The following is a 20196-nucleotide window of genomic DNA, read 5'->3' on the forward strand; positions in this document are numbered from 1 at the left end:
AGTATAGAGGCTTGGAAGACAGAAGAAGAAAAGATCTTTAAGGACTGCTGCAGAAGAAAAAGTCCAGGCCATGCAACTGAACCTTTTATTGAAACCTCAGTTCTACAAAAGCGTGAAAAACCCAAATACAAAGCCAAGGCCAGAGGGGCCTGGGAATAGATCACCCAGGACAGGAACCAGAAGAGAGGGAAGCCTAGGAGCAGGGCACTAAGAAGAAAAGGTTGGAAGACAAAAGGTCAAGGCTGCAGGCCCCAGCAGTCCTTGGTTCCATTAGACTACATCTAAGGGATGGGAACAGAGAGTTTCCCATCTCACTCGGCCTTCCTTCAGTAGCTCCCACTTGACCCTGTCAGTCCCTGGCTTTCTTGCCCCAGGGACATCACACAGGCCATGTCAATTATTTCCTTCCTCCCCTGACCTTACTTCCTGCATCTCCCAACTGAACTCAAAAGCAAAAGTCTAGAAGAGCCCAAGAGAGGCAAAGAGATGGGCTTCTCCTATGTCCATCATAACATACACCTGGTCACTGGGCGCAAGTTTTCCCTGGCACCATCAACAGTCCTGGGCAAGCAGCCAGTCACTGAGGTCTAGGAGAGTGAATGACCTTCAGTCCTTCTGCCCCACCACCCCTTAAGCTTCTACCCAGGACAGGGGAACCCTCCAAGGACCCAGAGAGGTAGAGGATCTAAACCAAGCTTTGCTCCTCCAGGTTCTCAGGGACTCCCAAATCCTCTTAATGCATTCCTCAGAGCCCTACCTAGCCTGGGAAAATAAAAGACTTGAGGCGTGCCAGCTCCATGACACTGAAAAGGGAACATTGCTCGGGCTGGGGTAGGGGTGGAAGCCCTGGGCTCCAGGGCCAGGGTGCAGTCAGGCCATGGGTGTGGTACCAGGGACTGGGAGGCGCAGTGGGGACTGTATGATTGGGGTGGTGGCAGGCATGGCAGGTCGGGGAATCTCTCTGGAGCTTCTGACAAAGGGGACAGTTATGGAGAAGAATGGAAGGGGCAGGAGGTTCTGGGGGAGGCAATGGAGGGGGAGTCAGTGAGGCCAGAAGACTGCCCCAGAGTGAATGCAGCCCTATGTTGCCTTCTGGGCAGCTGGAGATATTAGCAGAAGACAGCAGGCACTGTGGTACAGAAGGTACGCAGGGTTCCAAGAGGCACCAGGAAGTCAGTCCAAGGTCAGGGGGACCAGGTGGAGGGCTACATGACAGCCCCAAGGACTGGTGTATTACAGCCACTGATGCCACAGCCAGGGCCACACTGCTCACATATGCCACGGCTAACAGGCAAGACAGCTGCAGGAGAAGAGATAAAAAAGAAACAGGATTCAATTAGTGTGTCCTTAACACACTAACCCCTTATCTCAGACTTGTGTTCAAGTTGGAACTCTCCATAGACATTTACAGCCCAACATGCCCATCTATTCCCAAATGCTATCTACTTTTAAACCCCATCTTCTGAGTCTTTCAGCAACTGCTTAACATCAACTCATCCTACATACCAGCCCACAAAAGCTACCTATCCTTCCTAGCCCTTCCTCACCTTTACCAACCGCTGACAGAGGGAGCCCAGGGCCAGCTGCCAGGTTGGTTGCTCCAGCAGCACACACAGGTCTGTGTAGGTGTACCAGCCCCGCCGCCGTCCCTGCTGCTCAGCCACACTGGTGGAAAGAGAACAATGACAACAGAGAGTCACAGATCTCCTGCAGCCAGGCCAGTGTCACGCTCACACTCCTCAGGGCCCACCAGAAAGCATTGGGAGCTTGTTAAACATACAAATTCCTAGGCTACATCATGGTCCAGAAAATGAGAGGGAGACTAAGAGATGCATTTTCAATAAACAGCTCCCACCTTCCCAAAGATTATTATGAAGACAGATAGATTTGAGAACCACTACCTCGATGATTATCTTTTTTTTTTTTTTTTTTTTTTTTTTTCAGATAGTCTCACTCTGTTGCTCAGGCTAGAGTGCCATGGCATCATCCTAGCTCACAGCAACCTCAAACTCCTGGGGGGGTTCAATCAATCCTTCTGACTAAGCCTCCTACCCAGCTAGGACTAAAGGTACCCACCACAATGCCCAGCTAATTTTTCTATTTTTAGTATACATGGGGTCTTGCTCTTGCTCAGGCTAGTCTTGAACCCATGAGCTCAAGCGATTCTCTCACCTCCACCTCCCACAATGCTAGAATAACAGGTGTGAGCCACTACGTCCAGCCTATCTTTCTTGTCTCCTCCTTCCCCAATTACACAGATACCCTGCTCACCTCCTACAGCTCAGGCCTCAGTTCCCAAATCCCTTGAGCTCCTCTTCCCAACTCCTAGAACCTACCAGCTCTCTAGCCAGCTGAGCACCTCAAAGATCTCCCGAGGGTCAGTGTAGAGACGCCAATCCTATGGGTAAGAAGAGAGAAGGATGCCAAACTGGAACTGAAGATATGAGCCACAGACATTTTATAACAAGAGCCATAGCAGAAAACTACAACCACTACTAAGGCTAATGTTTATTTGGCACTAACATGTGCTGGATACTGTCCCAAGAGCTTTTATGTATTAACTCATTTAATCACTACCTACCTGGCTTCACATTATACACTCTGCTGTTAAGGGTTAAATGACCTTAACATGAGAAAAGCCCATGCCCACAGAGAACTCAGAGTGTAAAGATAAAGAAAGTTTGAAAACAAATACTCAAGAGCCCAGCAGGATAAGCTCTGACTCAAGAGTGTGCCCTAGGGGGGGGCCTTGGCTAAGAGAGGAAGGGAGGAAATGTTCTACTATTGGCCTCACTGCCCTAGGAAGCCCTAAAAGTTGTGCTTAGTTCTGAAAGGGTGGGAATAGAAGATACTAACAAAAAGGTACAAGGAAGACAGTCAAAGAAAGAAGAAACAATGGAAGTCTGAGAACAAATGATGCAAGGAAAGTAAAGATGGGCCAGGGCGATGGAGAGAGAGAACAGCTAGCTACTCACCATGGCACTCAGGAAGCCCCTCTCCAAGGCATTAAGAGAGGGTACAGCCATACCCCCAGCAGCTCCCCATTCGTCATTGAAGACCTCCTCCTCCTCCCCTTCATCATAGAGGTACTTACTGGCCACCATCTGCACAGGAATCAGAAGTGGTGTCAAGAGAGCTCCCACCAGGCTCCTGGCTCACTAAGGAGATGAAGGGGTAGGGGTCATCTCACCATTGAGATCAGGAACAAGTCAGAGGATGACACATGCTGCAGGTAGTCTGGGTTTCGATGCCGGAGCCGTTCAATGTACACCAAAGCCAGCATCATAGCACAGGGGGAGATGCATGCCTCCCTGGATATTGCAAAGAACCAATAATTAAACCCAAGGGTTCTTTGGCTCTTACAATTCACACTCATTTCTATCTTTACATTTTCTATTTAGAAATAACCATTCTTCTCTCTCTAGGACCCAAACAATCTCATCCTACCCTCCTTAATTCCAGGCTCACCGGGACACATGCGCTACATATTTCTTCTGGAGTCGGCGAATAGGGCTGGGGGCTGCCTTCTGGAGCAGTTCCACAGCAATGTCTGCACAGGACAGAAAGAAGGCAGAGTGATTGCACGGCTCCACCCACCAGTCCTCACTGCTATCAGTAGTCCTCCCCTTGCATCTTTTCTGAGGCCTTGAAGAAAGGACCATGGGAACAAAATAGAGATCAAACTCTCCCACACTGAGACAAAAAGGCCATTCCAAGTCAGAATTTCAGCTCATTCTAGCAAAAGGCTTATTTCCCTGTCACTTAAAATCAATCCCAATTTGTCTTTTACTGTTGTTCATCCTGAGAAATAAATATGCCTTTTTTACTTGGGGAACACGTAATAGAAATCTGTGGAAATTTTAAAGTTTCAGACATGCGGGCAGCGCCCATAGCTCAATGAGTAGGCCACCGGCCACATACACCGGGGCTGGCAGGTTAAAACCCAGCAGCACCAGGTAAAACAATGACAAATGCAACAAAAAAAAAGCCTGGGATTGTGGTGGGCGCCTGTAGTACCAGCTACTTGGGAGGCTGAGGCAAGAGAATTGCTTGAGCCCAAGAGTTTGAGGTTGCTGTGAGCTGTGACACCATAGCACTCTACCCATGGCGACAGCTTGAGACACTGTCTCAAAATAAATAAATAAAAGTTTCAGATATGTAAATCAAGAGTGACAGACTTGTGAGACAGCAATGTTTTATTACTCATTTGGGCTATAAGAATGAATGTAAACTGTGCTCTTGACTCAAGTATCAACGAGCTAACTATGAAAAACAGTGCCACTCGTGGGGTAAACCTCCAGTCATTTGATGTCTACTGACACCCAATTTTCATGCTCCTGGCTTGCCCAGGCACACAACACTGCCTGACCTGCCACTGGGCTGGAGAGTTCCTCCAGGCTACAGTCGGCTTCCCAGTCCCAGCCATAGTAGAGTCTCCTGCGAATCCGGGCACTTAGCTTCTGGTGTCCTGGGAGGAACTGAAACAAGGCAGGAGGGCGGTGGAGGGTGAAGGATAGAAAGGGTATGGAGATCCTGGCTCCTGGCTGGAACGAGGTGTGCGAGAGGCAGGCCCGGTTCACCGAGACCAGCTCTCTGGATTATCTGCCAATGGCAGCCTGGTCCTAAAAGAGAGAAATAGCCTCATCCCACCGAGAGGTCCTGTGAGAGGTTCTCCCAGGAGGGTCCCGGTCTGGCCACCTCTAACCCCGTTCCTATACCCGGCAGCTCTTCCTGAGGGCCTAAGAGACCGGGGCCTCGAGTAGGCACTGCTCGAGCGGCTGCCGCCCAGTCCTGGGCACGGCAGTCAGGGGAGCCCGCAGCGCGGCCCCACTCGGGACGGGAGGGGAGTGCCCGGGGTCTCCCTGCTCCGAGCGCCGGGAGGCTGAGGAGGGGGCGGGCCGCGCGCTCACCGTGAAGTCCTGGAAACCGGTGAGAGAGAAGGTGACTTCTTCGTCCAGTAGGAGTCCGGCCACGTCCATAGCGCCGCCAGCTGCGGCCCTGCGAAGGTGAAGGAAAGGGAACCAGTTGTAAGTGGGCCTCAAAGCCGTCCTCGCCCGCCTGTCCTCCTGCCCGCCGGCCTCCCCGCAGCGGGCCGCCGCCCTCGCAGCCCCCTCCCCTCGCGCTGGCGGCGACAGGCGGGGCCCGGCAGGCGGGTGCTTCTTCCTGTTCCGCCCTGGGCGCAGCGCGGGGTAGGAGGCCTGAGGCGTCGGACGTCGGTGTGGCGCTCAGCTCAGCTTGCAGAGTAGAGAGGAGCCGGACTGCCAGGCTCAAGTTCTGCCCGCGCTGCATCTACCCAGCGTTTACAAGCCGCGGGGGTGTAGCCGGCGAGTCAGCGCCTGGCACTTCCTGCCGCCCGCTTGGCCCAGCCTCTGGCTCCTGCCGCGGGGAAACAGCCGGACCCGAACTACTGGTCTCACAGAACTGAGCCCCAGGCGCCCTTGTCTGAAAAATGGGGACAGTTTCCAGGGACCACGCCGCACTAAGGATAAACGCGCCAGGCACGCCTTTTTTGTAGCGACGTAGATGTTAATGTGCATAAAATGAGACTTAGAACGAGTTGATCCCAATTGTTTTTTAAAAGGGAAGACAAATACACAAGAAAGGCGGCGCCTGGCTCAGCGAGTAGGGCGTCGGCTATATACACTGATGCTGGCAGGTTAGAACCCGGCTCGGGCCAACAAAAACAACTGCAACAAAATAATAGCCACGCATTGTGGCAGACACCTGTTGTCCCAGCTACTTGGGAGACTGAGGCAAAAGAGAATCGCTCAAGTCCAAGAGTTTGAGGTTGCTGTGAGCTGTGATGCTACAGCACTCTACTGACGATGACAAAGTGAAACTGTCTCAAAAAAAAAAAAGATACACAAGAAACTGTGGACAAGATGGAAGAGAAACTTATTTTATGCCATACTTTAAGTATGGTTTGAAATTTTAAACCCAATTACATATTTTGTAGGGCTCCTGCGATGATAGTAAATACAAAGGGTCAAAAGTGTTAACACGCCCCCCAAAATAAAAAGCATCTGACAGGGTTTTATTTTTAAGCTCACCTCCCGCCTCCCATCTCACATTTGAGGAGGGGAGAGTAAAGAACTCTTGACACGCGAAGACTGGAAAGAAGTTTATGGAAAGAGATGAGTAGGTGAAACTGTTTTCGAGTCTGTGGAGTCACGCGCTGGTGTTTGTTTACTCGTTGAGGGGGAGGGAACTAGGAGAACGAGTGCGCTGAGTAATGGGATGGCCACCGCCCTTCCCAAAATAAGCAGATTCAACCCGGGATACCCAGCATCTGGAAGCCCACTTCCTGCCCGTCCAGTCGGAGATCACTCCGGAGACACGGGGCCAGCGCCAGATTTCATAGCCACCCTGTCCACTCTTCCAAAAGAAAACGGGCCCGTCTGCTGGACCCTGACCCGGGATCACGACTACAACAGCCAGAACACGTAACAGCTTAGGCGCAGGGGCATTAGCAGCCACCTGTGCGCACGCGCGGACCGCCCTATCCAGGCAGTTAGGTCGCGTCACGCGACGCGCCCGGCGCCCGCCGTCACGTGATTCTGGTCTGCAGCCTCTGCTTTCCTCCGCTTGCGCCCCCTTCCGCCTGACGCGCCCTCGGCGGCGGCCGCGCAGCCCTGGCTCCTCGCGGGCTCGGGCGGCGGCTGCGGCGGGGCTATGGCGAGCGGCGGTGGGGGTGGTAACACCGGCGCGGCTGGGGGCCCGGGGATGGGACTGAGCATCGGCCTGGGCCTGGGTTTGGGCCTAGGCATGGGTGAGGCCACCGGCGAGGCGGAGGAGGAGGCGGCCACGGCCGAGGCGGTGGGACATCTGGCCACGACGTTGTGGCTGCGGCTCCGCGGATGGGAGGCGGTGCTGGCGGCGGCGCAGCGGCTACTGGTATGGGAGAAGCCGCTGCACAGCCTGGTCACCGCGGCAGCTCTCAACGGCCTCTTCTGGTAACGGCCGCGGAGGAGGGGGGCGGGGCCGGGTTGAGCGGGGGCGGAAGGGGCCGGAGTACCAGTCCCCATTCTGGGCTGTCACTTGGCCTGTGGGAACGATCCATCCCCCAGTTTCTGAAGGCTGGTGTCCGCCTAGATTATCCCAGTCCTGTGTCTCTCTGTTGGGAGTTAGGCCTAGAGGTGCTATTCCCTCATCAGTGGGCGCTTTTCTGCCCTTTGAAATGGATGTAGGTGCCTCTCACCCACACACCGCTGAGGTGTGTGTTTCTCCCTAAGGTTGCTGTCTTCGTCGTCCCTCCGGCCCATCTTCCTACTCAGCGTCTCATTTTTGGCCTATTTTCTGCTGGATCTCTGGCAGCCTCGCCTTTTCCCTGATGTTTCAGGTTAGTGTTTCTCAGTTCCTTCAGTAATCACCGATTAGGTACTTGCTTGGTGCCTGATCCCGCAAGATGGGGTTGAATGATGATGAGGGGATGTCCAGAAGGCCACCTGCCTCCTAGGCACACCCTCGCCCCTGCTCCCATTTTAGGAAATTACCAAAAACAAGAATTTCCCCTTTTCCAAAATTAATATTATGGTGTGCGTATTGGTTAAGACTGTGGTGTCTGCACCAGATTGCCTGGATTCCATGCCCTGCTCTGCCACTTACCCATTTGAATGACCTTAAAGTCAATCTGTTTGCCTCAGTCTCCTTATGTATAAAAGAGGGGTGATAGAACTTACTCCATAGAGGCCAGGTGCAGTGGCTGGCACCTGTAGTCCCAGCACTCTGGGAAGCTGAGGCAAGTGGATTGCCTGAGCTCACAAATTTGAAACCAATCTGAGCCAGAGTGAGACCCCATCTCTAAAAATAGCTGGGCATTGTGGTGGGCACCTGTAGTCCCAGCTACTTGGGAGATTGAGGCAAGAGAATTGCTTAAGTCCAAGTGTTTGAAGTTGCTGTGAGCTGTGATGCCACAGCACTCTACCTAGGGATACAAAGTGAGACCCTGTCTCAAAATGAAGAAAGGGGGGGGACTTATTCCGCAGAAAGGTGAAAATTAAATGAGTTAACACACATTATATGCTTATTGTAGCATTTCACACAATAGGAGTTATATAAATATGAAGTCCTCGTTTTCCTTGTTATCTACATGTTTACTTAATAGTTATTTTGGAGCAACTAGAGGCCAAGCAATGTATGAAATGCTTGGCATACTAATATGAATAAGATGTGTTCCTATTTTTGAAAAGGGTGAAGTCTAAAGAAGGAGACAGAGACACAAATAGCAATAACATATAGTACATCCTGCATTTGGCATCTGAAGAAAGTGCTCTGGGACTGCAGAGAAGAGACATCTATTTCCACCTTGGAGTGTGTTTCCGTAGGCCTCTATCACTCAATAATCTGTCCCCCTTCTCTCTCTATAGCATCATCCCCAGAGGAGCCACACTCTGACAGGTGAGTCAGGCTACCTCTTGAAGACAAATCCTGTCTTGTTCGCTGGTGCTGATGTCACCATGGAGCAGGGCAATGCTGCAGTTTTTGCAGGCACAGGCCCCAGCATAGTGAATAAACTGGTAGTAAGCCATAGAGTTGTCTTGGTCATAGACTCCAATGTATGTGTTTATGTGCCTGTTCCTTTTGTAGGAGAGGGTTGGGTCCTCCAGTCTTGCTTCTGAGACCAGGACAGCCTGCTTTGGGGAAGTGGGGTTATCTACCTTTTTAGACTGAAGATCTCATTGCCATTCTCAGAGGGATTTGAGTGTTTAGAAAGCTGGTGTCTGAGGCCTCCAGGGGTCATGTCATGTCTCCCCAGTGAGGGTGCGGGGTCAGGAGCCCGGCCGCACCTGCTGAGTGTGCCCGAGTTGTGCAGATACCTGGCTGAGAGCTGGCTCACCTTCCAGATTCACCTGCAGGAGCTGCTGCAATACAAGAGGCAGAATCCAGCTCAGGTAACCTCTTCTATGTAATACAACAGTTCCCTGCACTGGGGGCAAGAGAAGAGGGTGATAAGGGAGGAGTGATGTATCAACTCTCTTGTTGGAGTCCCTGAAGGAACTCGGGGAGGCCTGGGTGCTTCTTTGAGGGATCATTCACAGTTATTCCTTGGTGCAGGAGATAGGCTTGCTTAAGAAAATTAGGTTCTGGGCAGCACCTGTGGCTCAGTGGGTAGGGCACCGGCCCCATATTCCAAGGGTGGCAGGTTCGAACCCAGCTCCGGCCAAACTGCAACAAAAAAATAGCTGAGCATTGTGGCAGGCACCTGTAGTCCCAGCTACTTGGGAGGCTGAGGCAAGAGAATCGCCTAAGCCCAAGAGTTGGAAGTTGCTGTGAGCTATATGACGCCACGGCACTATACTGAGGGCAATAAAGAAAAGAAAAGGTTTCTTTCTACAAAAAGAAAAGAAGATTCTGAGGGCCTGACACTTTGTCCTGCTAAGGCAGATTGGGTGAATTATAGATGTTTGGCAGTGTCTTTTGCAAACTTCTTGAATTGATGACCTTGAACATCTTGACTAAATTGGATCACACAATTCCTTGAAGGTGTGTCTTGTCTTTCCACTAGCTGAACAATAGTTTCTTACCCAGATCTTGTGTTGTTCTGTGCAGTTCTGTGCTCGAGTTTGCTCTGGCTGTGCCGTGCTGGCTGTGTTGGGACACTATGTTCCAGGAATTATGATTTCCTACATTGTCTGTGAGTAGAGTCTAGCCCAACCCTTCTCAAAGCTCGCTGGTGTGACTTGGGGTGGGGGGACTAGCTCTGTCGGCTCAGTTACTGATTTGTGGAGGTCTTCAGGGATGTTGTAGTATTGGTAACAGAGGAAGAGTCATCTGGGGAGGAGAACAATGGGTGTAGAGGGAAGAGGTTAGCACAGCCTTGGAAAAAGACTTTATCTTCCTTCAGCCCTTTCTATTTAAGAACTAGGTGAGGGCGGCGCCTGTGGCTCAGTCGGTAAGGCGCCGGCCCCATATACCGAGGGTGGCGGGTTCAAACCCGGCCCCGGCCAAACTGCAACCAAAAATAGCCGGGCGTTGTGGCGGGCGCCTGTAGTCCCAGCTACTCGGGAGGCTGAGGCAAGAGAATCGCTTAAGCCCAGGAGTTGGAGGTTGCTGTGAGCTGTGTGAGGCCACGGCACTCTACCGAGGGCCATAAAGTGGGACTCTGTCTCTACAAAAAAAAAAAAAAAAGAACTAGGTGAATGAGGGCCCTTAGGAAGTTTGTATAGGGAATTCTGAGTGGACTTTCTAACCCGTAGTGCTGAGTATCCTGCTGTGGCCCCTGGTGGTTTATCATGAGCTAATCCAGAGGATGTATACTCGCCTGGAGCCCCTGCTTATGCAGCTGGACTACAGCATGAAGGCGGAAGCTGATGCTCTGCATCACAAACATGACAAGAGAAGTAAGGGGCTCCTTAACCCAAAGTGGTAAAAGTAGGAGTGGGAGGGTCTTAGCTTTTGGCTTATGAGATGCCGTGGAATTGAGATCTCCAGGTCCTTGACCATGTTTGTCCCCAACCCTTTTCCATACTTGGTCACTGCCCTACTGCCCTTAATTCTCTAGAGCGGCAAGGAAAGAACATTCCTTCAGGAGGTGATGAGCCACTGGCAGAGACAGAAAGTGAAAGCGAGGCAGAGCTGGCTGGCTTCTCCCCAGTGGTGAGGTTTGGGGAGATGGGTATGGCAAACAGAAGGCTGGGGGAGAATCTGTCTGCTTTAGAGTTGCCACTTCTCAAGGGTGTGTGAGCCAGAGGTTTTGGGAGAGAGCACACCCCTGAAAAATTGGTTCTTTTATCACCCATTATGTTCATCCTGTCTCTCCTACAGGTGGATGTAAAGAAAACTGCACTGGCATTGGCCATTACAGACTCAGAGCTGTCAGATGAGGAGGCTTCTATCTTGGAAAGTGGTGGCTTCTCTGTATCCCGGGCCACAACTCCACAACTGACTGATGTCTCTGAGGGTATGGGTGCTACTTGCTCCTCCTTAGCTTCCTGTTCCCTGCTATGGGGTGCTGGTTCTCTGGCGCCCTGTCAGTGTTTTCTCTGGGGAACCAACTCTCTAATTCTGCTTTAAGCTCCTGAAACACCCTAATAAGATTTTGTCCAGCATTCCCTATCTTGAGTTCTCATCCTTGAAGTGCTTAGTTGTTTTGGCCAATTGGAGTAGCAGGTTTATTCCTAACCCTGTGTTCTCTGCACAGATTTGGACCAGCAGAGTCTGCCAAGTGAGCCAGAGGAGGCCCTGAGCCGGGAGCTGGGGGAGGGAGAAGAGGCAGAGTTGGTACCTCCCGAAGACCTACTGGGCACCTCTCAGACCTTGTCTAGGCAAGCCCTGGACTCAGAGGAAGAGGAAGATCTGGTAGCTAAGGAAACCTTGCTTCGTCTGTCATCCCCCCTTCATTTTGTGAACACACACTTCAATGGAGTAGGGTCCTCCCCAGATGGAGTGAAGTGCTCCCCAGAAGGACCAGTGGAGACGCTGAGCCCAGAGGCAGTGAGTGGTGACATCAGTGCTCCACCCAGCATCCTGTCACCCCCAGTTTGCCTTGCTGAAAGTGACCCTGTCCCCTCCTCCTCCGTGTTCTCACCTCTTCCCCAGGACTCACCCCAGCCCCTGCCTGCCCCTGAGGAAGAAGAGGCACTCACCACTGAGGACTTTGAGTTGCTGGATCAGGGGGAGCTGGAGCAACTCAATGCAGAGCTGGGCTTGGGGCCAGAGAGACCCCAAAAACCCCCTGATGCTCCACCCCTGGGGCCTGACGACCATTCTCTGGTACAGTCAGACCAAGAGGTTCAGGCCATGGCAGAGCCATAAGCCATGGGGAGGGAGCTGCAGGCATAGCAGGGCTTCCTGGCTAGTGGTGTCGCTGTCTTCTCCTTTCCCTACTATGGGAAAGGGCGATGCATGGGGAAGCTGGCTGTCAGACAGTAGCCAGTCCACCCTCTGCCTGCCTGCCTGCTGTCCCGGGCATGGTGCAGAACCTGTGCCTGGGATTGGTTTTAAGTTTGTAAATAATTTTGCATTTGGGTTAGTGGATGTGAACAAGGCTAGGGAAGTCCTTCCCACAGCCTGCTCTTGCCTCCCTGCCTCATCTCTATTCTCATTCCACTATGCCCCAAACTTTGGTGGTCTACCCTTTTCTTTTTCCTCCTATCCTCAGGGACCCGTGCTGCTTTGTCCTCATGTCCCATTTGGTTGTTTAGTTCAGGCACTTTATACTTTTTCTTTCCTGTCTCATGTTCCTTTGCTTTATTTCCCTGCTGTGTCCTGTCCCTAGCAGCTCAATCCCCACCCCTTGCCAGCTCCTCCTTCCTAGTGGGCACTGGCTAAGCTGTAGGGAGTTTCCTGGTCTGGGAGGTAAAGAGTAAACATAGGGTGGTGGGTCAGGCCAGTAGTTACACGCTTCGGTCACCAAAGTCTGTGTAACCTCCGCTGCACCCTTGCCCAAGTCCAACCTGGCCTTTCATGATGGAGGAGGAGAGTAGGAACAGCACATGCACCAGCCCTTGATTAGTGAGCACATTCTCTGTCTTGTTGAGATAGGGGGTGTCCTTAATGTCCTAGGGAGAAAGGAGGAAACCTCCTCTGGGCCATGGATGGTCCAAGTGTGGTAGAACCACTTAGGAAGTGGACAGTAACATCTATATGGGTGTCAACTGGAAAAATAAAGTGTTGATTGGCTAGAACTGTTGCTTGCCTACCTGCCTGCCTCACCATGAGCTTCTTCCCACACTGCGCTTTATCCCCTTTTCACCCTTACCCTCTTCACCCCAATTGTGTTCCTGGCTGTTTATTTACCTCGGTGCAAAACAAGGCCAGAGCAAGGATTACCCAACAACCCTAACTTCCCCTTAGCCATCTTTCCTGACAGTGTGATTTGTTTAGTGAGATTTAGCATGTGCGAATAAAGCGTATGGAGGAGGAAATTGCCTTGTCTTCCCAATCAGTAGAAATTTGGGGCCATAACAACTGTCTTCTACCATGTTGCCTACAATCCTAACACTGTTTTCTTAAGTCTTTACCTATCTACATATTAATAATTAGCTCACTCAGCCCCAATTTATCTATACTAGGGAAGCCAAACAAGCAAAAGAGGTCCTATACATATATTGGAACTGATTTGGGGCCAAGGAACAGTAAAGATAGTATCTAACACTGAATACATAGTAGGTGCTTAGCACTGTTCTATTTGTATATATTCACTTTTTTCTTCACAATATATCTGGTATACATTATTAACTCCATTTTACAGACAGTACTTTCCCGAAGGCCACAAGTCCTAGTCAGAATCCAAGCTGTTTGGCTCTAGCAAACACGTGGAACAGTAAGCCCTTGTCCATTAATAGGACACAAATGGGAAAATGCTCAAGGAGGTGGGGAACTATAAAGAACCATTTTGGGGGGCAGGGTCTGTGGCTCTGAGTGGCGGGTTCAAACCTGGCCCCTGCCAAACTGCAATAACAACAAAACAGCTGGGCGTTGTGGTGGGCGCCTATAGTCCCAGCTACTGGGGAGGGTGAGGCAAGAGAATCAACTAAACCCAAGAGCTGGAGGTTGCTGTGAGCTGTGATGCCACCGCACTCTACCAAGAGTGACAAAGTGAGAATCTGCATCTAAAAAAGAAAGATGCAGAGTCTCACTATGTTGCCCTCAGTGGAGTGCTGTGGTGTCACAGCTCACGGCAACCTCAAAACTCGGGCTGAAGTGATTTTGCCTCAGCCTCCCAAGTAGCTGGGATTACAGGCGCCTGGCTATTTTTTTGTTGCACTTGTTTAGCTGGCCCCTCCAAATTCAAACCTGCTGCCCTCGGTGTATGTGGCTGGCTCCATAACCACTGTGCTATGGGCGCCGAGCCTATAAAGAACCATTCTGATATCCTGATTTCATGATGTCTGGACTCTTAGCAATCCTTTCTCTTTGGGGAAGAAAAGCCCAGAAATGAGCAAATGGGCTCTTTTATGAGTTCATGTCCTCAGCCTTCAGATAAGCTACCATGTGGCAGTGCTGCCTTTATTTATTTTTTTTTTTTTTGGCAGTTTTTGGCTGGGGCTAGGTTTGAACCCACCACATCCGGCATAAGGGACCGGCGCCCTACTCTTTTGAGCCACAGGCGCGCTCTGCCTTTTTTTTTTTTTTTTTTTTTTTTTATTGAGACAGAGTCTCACTTGGTCACCCTCTGTAGAGTGCTATTACATCACAGCTCACAGAAACCTCAAACTCTTGGGCTCAAGTCATTTTCCTGCCTCAACCTCTCAAGTAGCTGGGAATACAGGTGCCCACTACAACACCTGGCTGTTTTCAGAGATGAGGTCTCACTCTTGCTCAAGCTGGTCTCGAACTCCTGAGCTCAAGCAATCCACTCATCTCAGTCTTTCAGAGTGCTAGAATTACAGGCATTAGCTACCATACCTGTTAGCAATGCTACCTTTTTGAGGTTGACTTATATGCCATGTCTTCTATAAGTGTGAGAAATTTTCCATTTGTTTTACATTTGCCTGAGAGAATTTTTCAGGGTTGGCTGAGGCCTTGACCTGTGCCATTAAGGTTGAAGGAACATGTAAGTCTGCAGGGGTCCTCAAACTATGGCCCACGGGCCACATGAGGCAGTGTGATTGTATTTGTTCCCATTTTATTTTTTTACTTCAAAATAAGATATGTGTAGTGTGCATAGGAATTTGTTCATAGTTGTTTTTTTTAACTATAGTCTGGCCCTCCAATGGTCTGAGGGACAGTGAACTGGCCCCCTGTTTAAAAAGTTTGAGGACCCCTGATACAGAATTCAGAGAATGGAAAAACAGTTTTTTAAAAAATATTCACAAAGGAATGAAGAAAAACAGTTCCAATCAACAAATAAGCAGTTTAAGAAAAAAATAGAATTACCCAATCAAAAGACAATGGTTGACCTGTGCCCTACCTTTAATCCAGTTTCTTGTTAGATGTGCACTTTGAAGATAGAACCAGAAGACTATGGCTGGAATAAAACTTTGGAATTCCAGGCAGGTCAGTTCTTGGCATTCAACTGTGATCTGACAGTTGCTACATATTTGTGATTTTTTTCCATTATTAGGTATCTAGGCTATTTCATGCCCCATGATGAAAGGGACAAGTAGAAAGTTTTCATATTGCAGTAAAAGAAAAATAAGCAGAAATGTGAAAACTGGGCAGCATCAGGTGGCTCCTGTGGCTCAGTGAGTAGGGCGCCGGCCCCATATGCCGAGGGTGGCGGGTTCAAACCCAGCCCCGGCCAAACTGCAACCAAAAAATAGCCGGGCGTTGTGGCGGGCGCCTGTAGTCCCAGCTACTCGGGAGGCTGAGGCAGGAGAATCGCCTAAGCCCAAGGATTTGGAGGTTGCTGTGAGCTGTGTGACGCCACGGCACTCTACCGGGGGTGATAAGGTGAGACTCTGTCTCTACAAAAAAAAAAAAAGAGAAATGTGAAACCTACAAAATCATAAAAGTCCAGCCTGAAGGAAGAAGAGTTGTCCACAGTTTTACATTGGGGGAGGAGCAACTGCACCTCAGTTCACTATGTGTTCAAACAGCTAATAGTGTAATAAGGCTGCTCATAAAATTAATTTTAGGCTTCATTAAAAGAATTGTCTCCAAAACAAAGAAGGCAATACTTACTAGTGTACTGTGCTCAAGTTAGAATACTGCCAGAGGACCGCTTGCTTTGCTCAGAGAAATTGACAGACTGCAGTGTGTCCAGGAGAGGACTACAACTGATAAAGGCTGAAAATTGTCATACAGCATCTTGTTGAAGAAACTGGACTCTTTAATTGAGGAAAAGAGAACTGAGCTGGGTCAAGTCATCTGCCTTCAGACCTCAAAGGTTTGTCCATGGGAGGGCAAGAATTTAAACTTTTAAATTGAGTTTGATAATATTGCTTGATAGACTTTAGTTTCTGATAAAAGGATATTGCAAAATAGTAGATTTCTTTCTTTCTTTTTTGAGGTAGAGTCTCATTTTGTCACCTTCGATTGAATGCCATGGCATAACAGCTCACAGCAACCTCAAACTCTTGGCCATAAGGGATTCTCTTGCATCAGCCTCCTGAGTGGCTGGGACTATAGGCACCTGCGACAACACCCAGCTAGTTTTAGAGATGGTGTCTGGCTCTGGCTCACGCTGTTCTGGAACTGGTGAGCTCAGGCAATCCACCCACCTCAGCCTCCCCAGAGTGCTAGGATTATAGGCATGAGCCACTGCACCCAGCCCAAAATAGATTGAAATGATCTTCACAAATGCAACATCAAAAACAGTGATTCTAGCAATAATTCAATTATGGCAGGACAACATATCACCAAGTTTTGCTGTTACTGTCCAACTAAAGTCTGCTTGAACTTGTCTTCCTCCATCTAGGTCAGTGGTTCTCAACCTTCCTAATGCCGCGACCCTTTAATATAGTTCTTCATGTTGTGGTGAACCCAAGCCCTAAAATTATTTTTGTTCCTACTTCATAACTGTAATTTTGCTACTGTTTTGAATCGTAATGTAAATATCTGATACGCAGGATGTATTTATTCAACCCCCAAAGGGGTTGCAACCCACAGGTTGAGAACTGCTGATCTAGGTATTTTGTTGGGTGTCACTCACTCACTTTTTTGGTACTCTGTTCACTCATCCCCAGGCAGTTTCACCCATTTACTTTCCACTTATCTACTAATAACCTCCAAATCTTAGTTCAGTTCTTTTCCCAGAACTTTCAAGTAGGCATCTCTACTTGAATGCCCCACGGGTACTGCTATGGTTTCAATATTTATTCCTTCCAAAAATCATGTTGACATTTAATCACTAATGTGCATGTATTGAGAGGTGGGGCCATTAGGAGGTGGTTGGGTCATGAGGTCCCTGCCCACACGAATGGATTAGTGGATTAAAGGGTTATCATGGGAGTGGGACTCATGGCTTTATTAAGAATGGGAAGCACGCTCCCCTCCTTTTGTAATGCCCTACATCACCTCAGGTCTCTGTAGAGAGTCCCCACCAACAGGAAGGCCCTTACCAGAGGCAATCCCTTGACCTTGTACTTCTCAGTCTCTATAACTATAAGGAATAAGTTTCTTTATAAATTACCCACTTTCAGGTATTCTTTTATAAACAACAGAAAACAGACTAACAGAGAGTGCCTTCTGCTCTATATACCAAACTGAACACATCCTCTTTCCACTCTGTATGACATTTCCCACCTCCCCCAAACAGAAGATTTTTTTCTGTGTTTTCCATCTTCTTGTTGGCACCACTAATCACGAAGGCCTACTTCTCCCTCTTCCCATACCCAGTCAGTTGCCTGTTGGCTGCCAATTTGGTATCCTGATGATTTCTTGACTCTGTCACCTCCATCACAACCCTGACACTCTCCTCATCTCTCCTCTGGTGTGCTGTGGTAGTTTCCCTGCCCACATTCTTGTCCCCCACCCAAGCTTTGGGTGATGGCTAATGAAGTAGTTAGTGTATTTATCTTAAAATACAAGTCTAATGACTTTTCTGCAATTTAATATTAACTAAAGGCTCTCCACATGCACTGGAGACTGGCAGGTTCAAACCTGGCCCGGGCCTGCTAAACAACAATCACAACTGCAACAACAACAACAAAATAGCTGGGCATCGTGGAGGGCACCTATAGTCCCAGCTGCTTGGGAGGCTGAGGCAAGAGACTCGCTTAAGCCCAAGAGTTAGAGGTTGCTGTGAGCTGTGAAGCCATGGCCTTCTACTGAAGGCAACATAGTCTCAAAAACTAAAAATAAAAAAGAAAAGAAAAGAAGTCTGAGATTCAACCCTGTCTTGTCTTGCCTGCTCTTTGCAGCAAAAGCAACCCCCAAACAGCTTGTCCAAGAGGCTGCTCAGCTGTGCTGCCCTTCTCCACCCCTGCTGGATGTACACATCTTTGCTTAACAAAAGCTTCACTTGTCTTTTAAAACAAGTAAATAGAGTTTGGCAATTGGTACATGTCTGATTATGGTAAATATGTTACCTTTGTTCACTAGAGGGAATAGTAGCTAAAAGTTACAATAATCTACAGATTTGAGAGTTCTTTTTTCCTAGCTAGTTTAAAGGCAACACAAACAATTACTTTTTTTTTAATTTTTTTATTAAATCATAACTGTATACAATGATATGATTATGGGGCATCATACACTCACTTCATAAACCATTTGACACATTTTTATCACAGTGTTTAACATAGCCTTTCCGGCGTTATCTCAGTTACTGTGCCAAAACATTTACATTCTACATTTACCAAGTTTCACAAATACCCCTGTAATATGCACCACAGATGTGATCCCACCGATTCCCCTCCCTCCACCCACCCCCCCCTTCCCACTTCCCCCTATTGTTAAGTTGTAGCTGGGTTATAGCTTTCATGTGAGAGTCCCAAATTAGTTTCATAGTAGGGCTGTGTACATTGGGTATTTTTTCTTCCATTCTTGGGATACTTTACTAAGAAGAATATGTTCCAGCTCCATCCATGTAAACATGAAAGAGGTAAAGTCTCCATCTTTCTTTAAGGCTGCATAGTATTCCATGGTATACATATACCACAATTTATTAATCCATTCGTGGATCGATGGGCACTTGGGCTTTTTCCATGACTTAGCTATTATGAATTGGGCTGCAATAAACATTCTGGTACAAATATCTTTGTTATGTTGTGATTTTTGGTCTTCTGGGTATATGCCCAGCAGAGGAATTACAGGATTGAATGGCAGATCTATTTTTAGATCTCTGAGTGTTCTCCATATATCTTTCCAAAAGGAATGTATTAATTTGCATTCCCACCAGCAGTGCAGAAGTGTTCCCTTTTCTCCGCATCCACGCCAACATCTCTGGTCTTGAGATTTTGTGATATAGGCTAGTCTCATTGGAGTTAGATGATATCTCAAAGTAGTTTTGATTGCAACACAAACAATTAGATCTGTAAATTCAAATTTGCTGGGTTTGGACTAAAGTTTTTCTGAGTTTAAGGTAAGATTGTCCAAGTAGCTTGAACTTCTGTGATTGCATCAATTATCTTGTTATTTGGAAAATTTTTCACACAGCTTACAGCAACCTCCAACTCCTGGGCTTAGGCGATTCTCTTGCCTCAGCCTCCTGAGTAGCTGGGACTACAGGCACCCGCTACAATGCCCAGCTATTTTTTTGTTGCAGTTTGGCCGGGGCTGGGTTTGAACCTGCCACCCTTGGTATATGGGGCCGGTGCCCTACTCACTGAGCCACAGGTGCCACCCATACATGTGTCATTTTATTTGATCTTCACCACTGCACACTGATGCAGGAATTCACTTTTTCCTCATTTTACAGAACAGGAAATTGAGGCTTACTGAAGTAAAATGACTTGCCAAAGTCACACAGCTGCTTGTGATTACAGTACTGTTTTTTAGTATTCTGGTATTCCCACATAGCTTCATATTTTAAAGTACCAAAATAGAATTTAAGTTTGGGGTAAAATCCTGTCTACATTAAAAAGAGGAATCTGAATTCTGGATCGTTTATAAATGATAAGCTGCATTAAAATTTTGAACACATGAACGTTTATTTGTTTGCTTGCTCACATTTTTTGAGACAGAGTCTCACTTTCTCACTTTGTCACCCTTGGTAGAGCGCCATTGCGTCATAGCTCACAGCAATCTCAAACTCTTGGGCTCAAGTGATCCTCTTGCCTCAGCCTCCCCAGTAGGTGGAACTATAAGCACCCACTACAATGCCTGGCTATTTTTAGAGATGAAGGACTCACTCTTGCACAGGCTGGTCTCAAACTCCTGAGCTCAAGTGATCCACCAGCCTCAGCCTCCCACAGTTCTGGGATTACAAAAGGGAGCCACTGCACCTGGCCTATGAAGCTTTAAAACATTGTTGCATTTCATAGACTTGAAGAGAAGGAAAAAATGTCAATAGACAAAATAAGCTTTTGTTGGAAGAATAATTATTCTAGTTCAAAGACTCTTTAAACAAGTAGATGCAGGAACAGGAAAACATAGAAAACTAGTATGGGTTCTCTGCATCAGAATCTCAATCTATATTCATTGAAATTAAAAAATAGTGATACAGACCAGTGATGTTCCTTTTGAAAAAAATTAGAGAGGCAATTGCAATGCCCCAATTCTTGGCCCCAATTCTACCTGAATGTTATTTAATGGTATCTGTCTTGGTGGTTTTCCTCCACAATGGATTCTTAGAGAAACAGTACAGGAAGAAAGGGAAGGAAAAACTAAGACTTGTTAAGTGTCATGTCCTGTTCTTACTCATGTTTTAGC

The 20196-nt window shown here is 48.3% G+C and overlaps 2 protein-coding genes across 3 annotated transcripts; one reads left to right on the forward strand and one right to left on the reverse strand.

The window, feature by feature from the left end:
* Positions 1 to 71: 71 nt before the first annotated feature.
* On the reverse strand, positions 72 to 6396 carry CNPPD1 (cyclin Pas1/PHO80 domain containing 1). Its single transcript, XM_053596557.1, has 9 exons — positions 6051 to 6396; positions 4911 to 5376; positions 4370 to 4478; positions 3469 to 3550; positions 3191 to 3311; positions 2976 to 3104; positions 2337 to 2398; positions 1548 to 1665; positions 72 to 1300 (listed from the first exon to the last, which is right to left on the reverse strand). The coding sequence occupies exons 2-9, from the start codon at positions 4977 to 4979 to the stop codon at positions 758 to 760; spliced, it is 1233 nt and encodes a 410-aa protein (XP_053452532.1). The 5' UTR covers positions 4980 to 5376; positions 6051 to 6396; the 3' UTR covers positions 72 to 757.
* Positions 6397 to 6515: 119 nt separating this feature from the next.
* RETREG2 (reticulophagy regulator family member 2) lies at positions 6516 to 12869 on the forward strand. Of its 2 annotated transcripts, XM_053596556.1 has the most exons (10): positions 6516 to 6953; positions 7233 to 7339; positions 8367 to 8397; positions 8756 to 8891; positions 9550 to 9634; positions 10197 to 10340; positions 10502 to 10596; positions 10765 to 10900; positions 11141 to 11433; positions 11539 to 12869. In XM_053596556.1, the coding sequence occupies exons 1-10, from the start codon at positions 6673 to 6675 to the stop codon at positions 11752 to 11754; spliced, it is 1524 nt and encodes a 507-aa protein (XP_053452531.1). In that variant the 5' UTR covers positions 6516 to 6672; the 3' UTR covers positions 11755 to 12869. The 2 variants fall into 2 exon arrangements, with proteins under 2 accessions (XP_053452531.1, XP_053452530.1); XM_053596555.1 differs by having other exon boundaries at positions 11141 to 12869.
* Positions 12870 to 20196: the final 7327 nt, after the last annotated feature.

Source organism: Nycticebus coucang, chromosome 7, assembly GCF_027406575.1.
Source record: "Nycticebus coucang isolate mNycCou1 chromosome 7, mNycCou1.pri, whole genome shotgun sequence".
Lineage (NCBI taxonomy): Eukaryota > Metazoa > Chordata > Mammalia > Primates > Lorisidae > Nycticebus > Nycticebus coucang.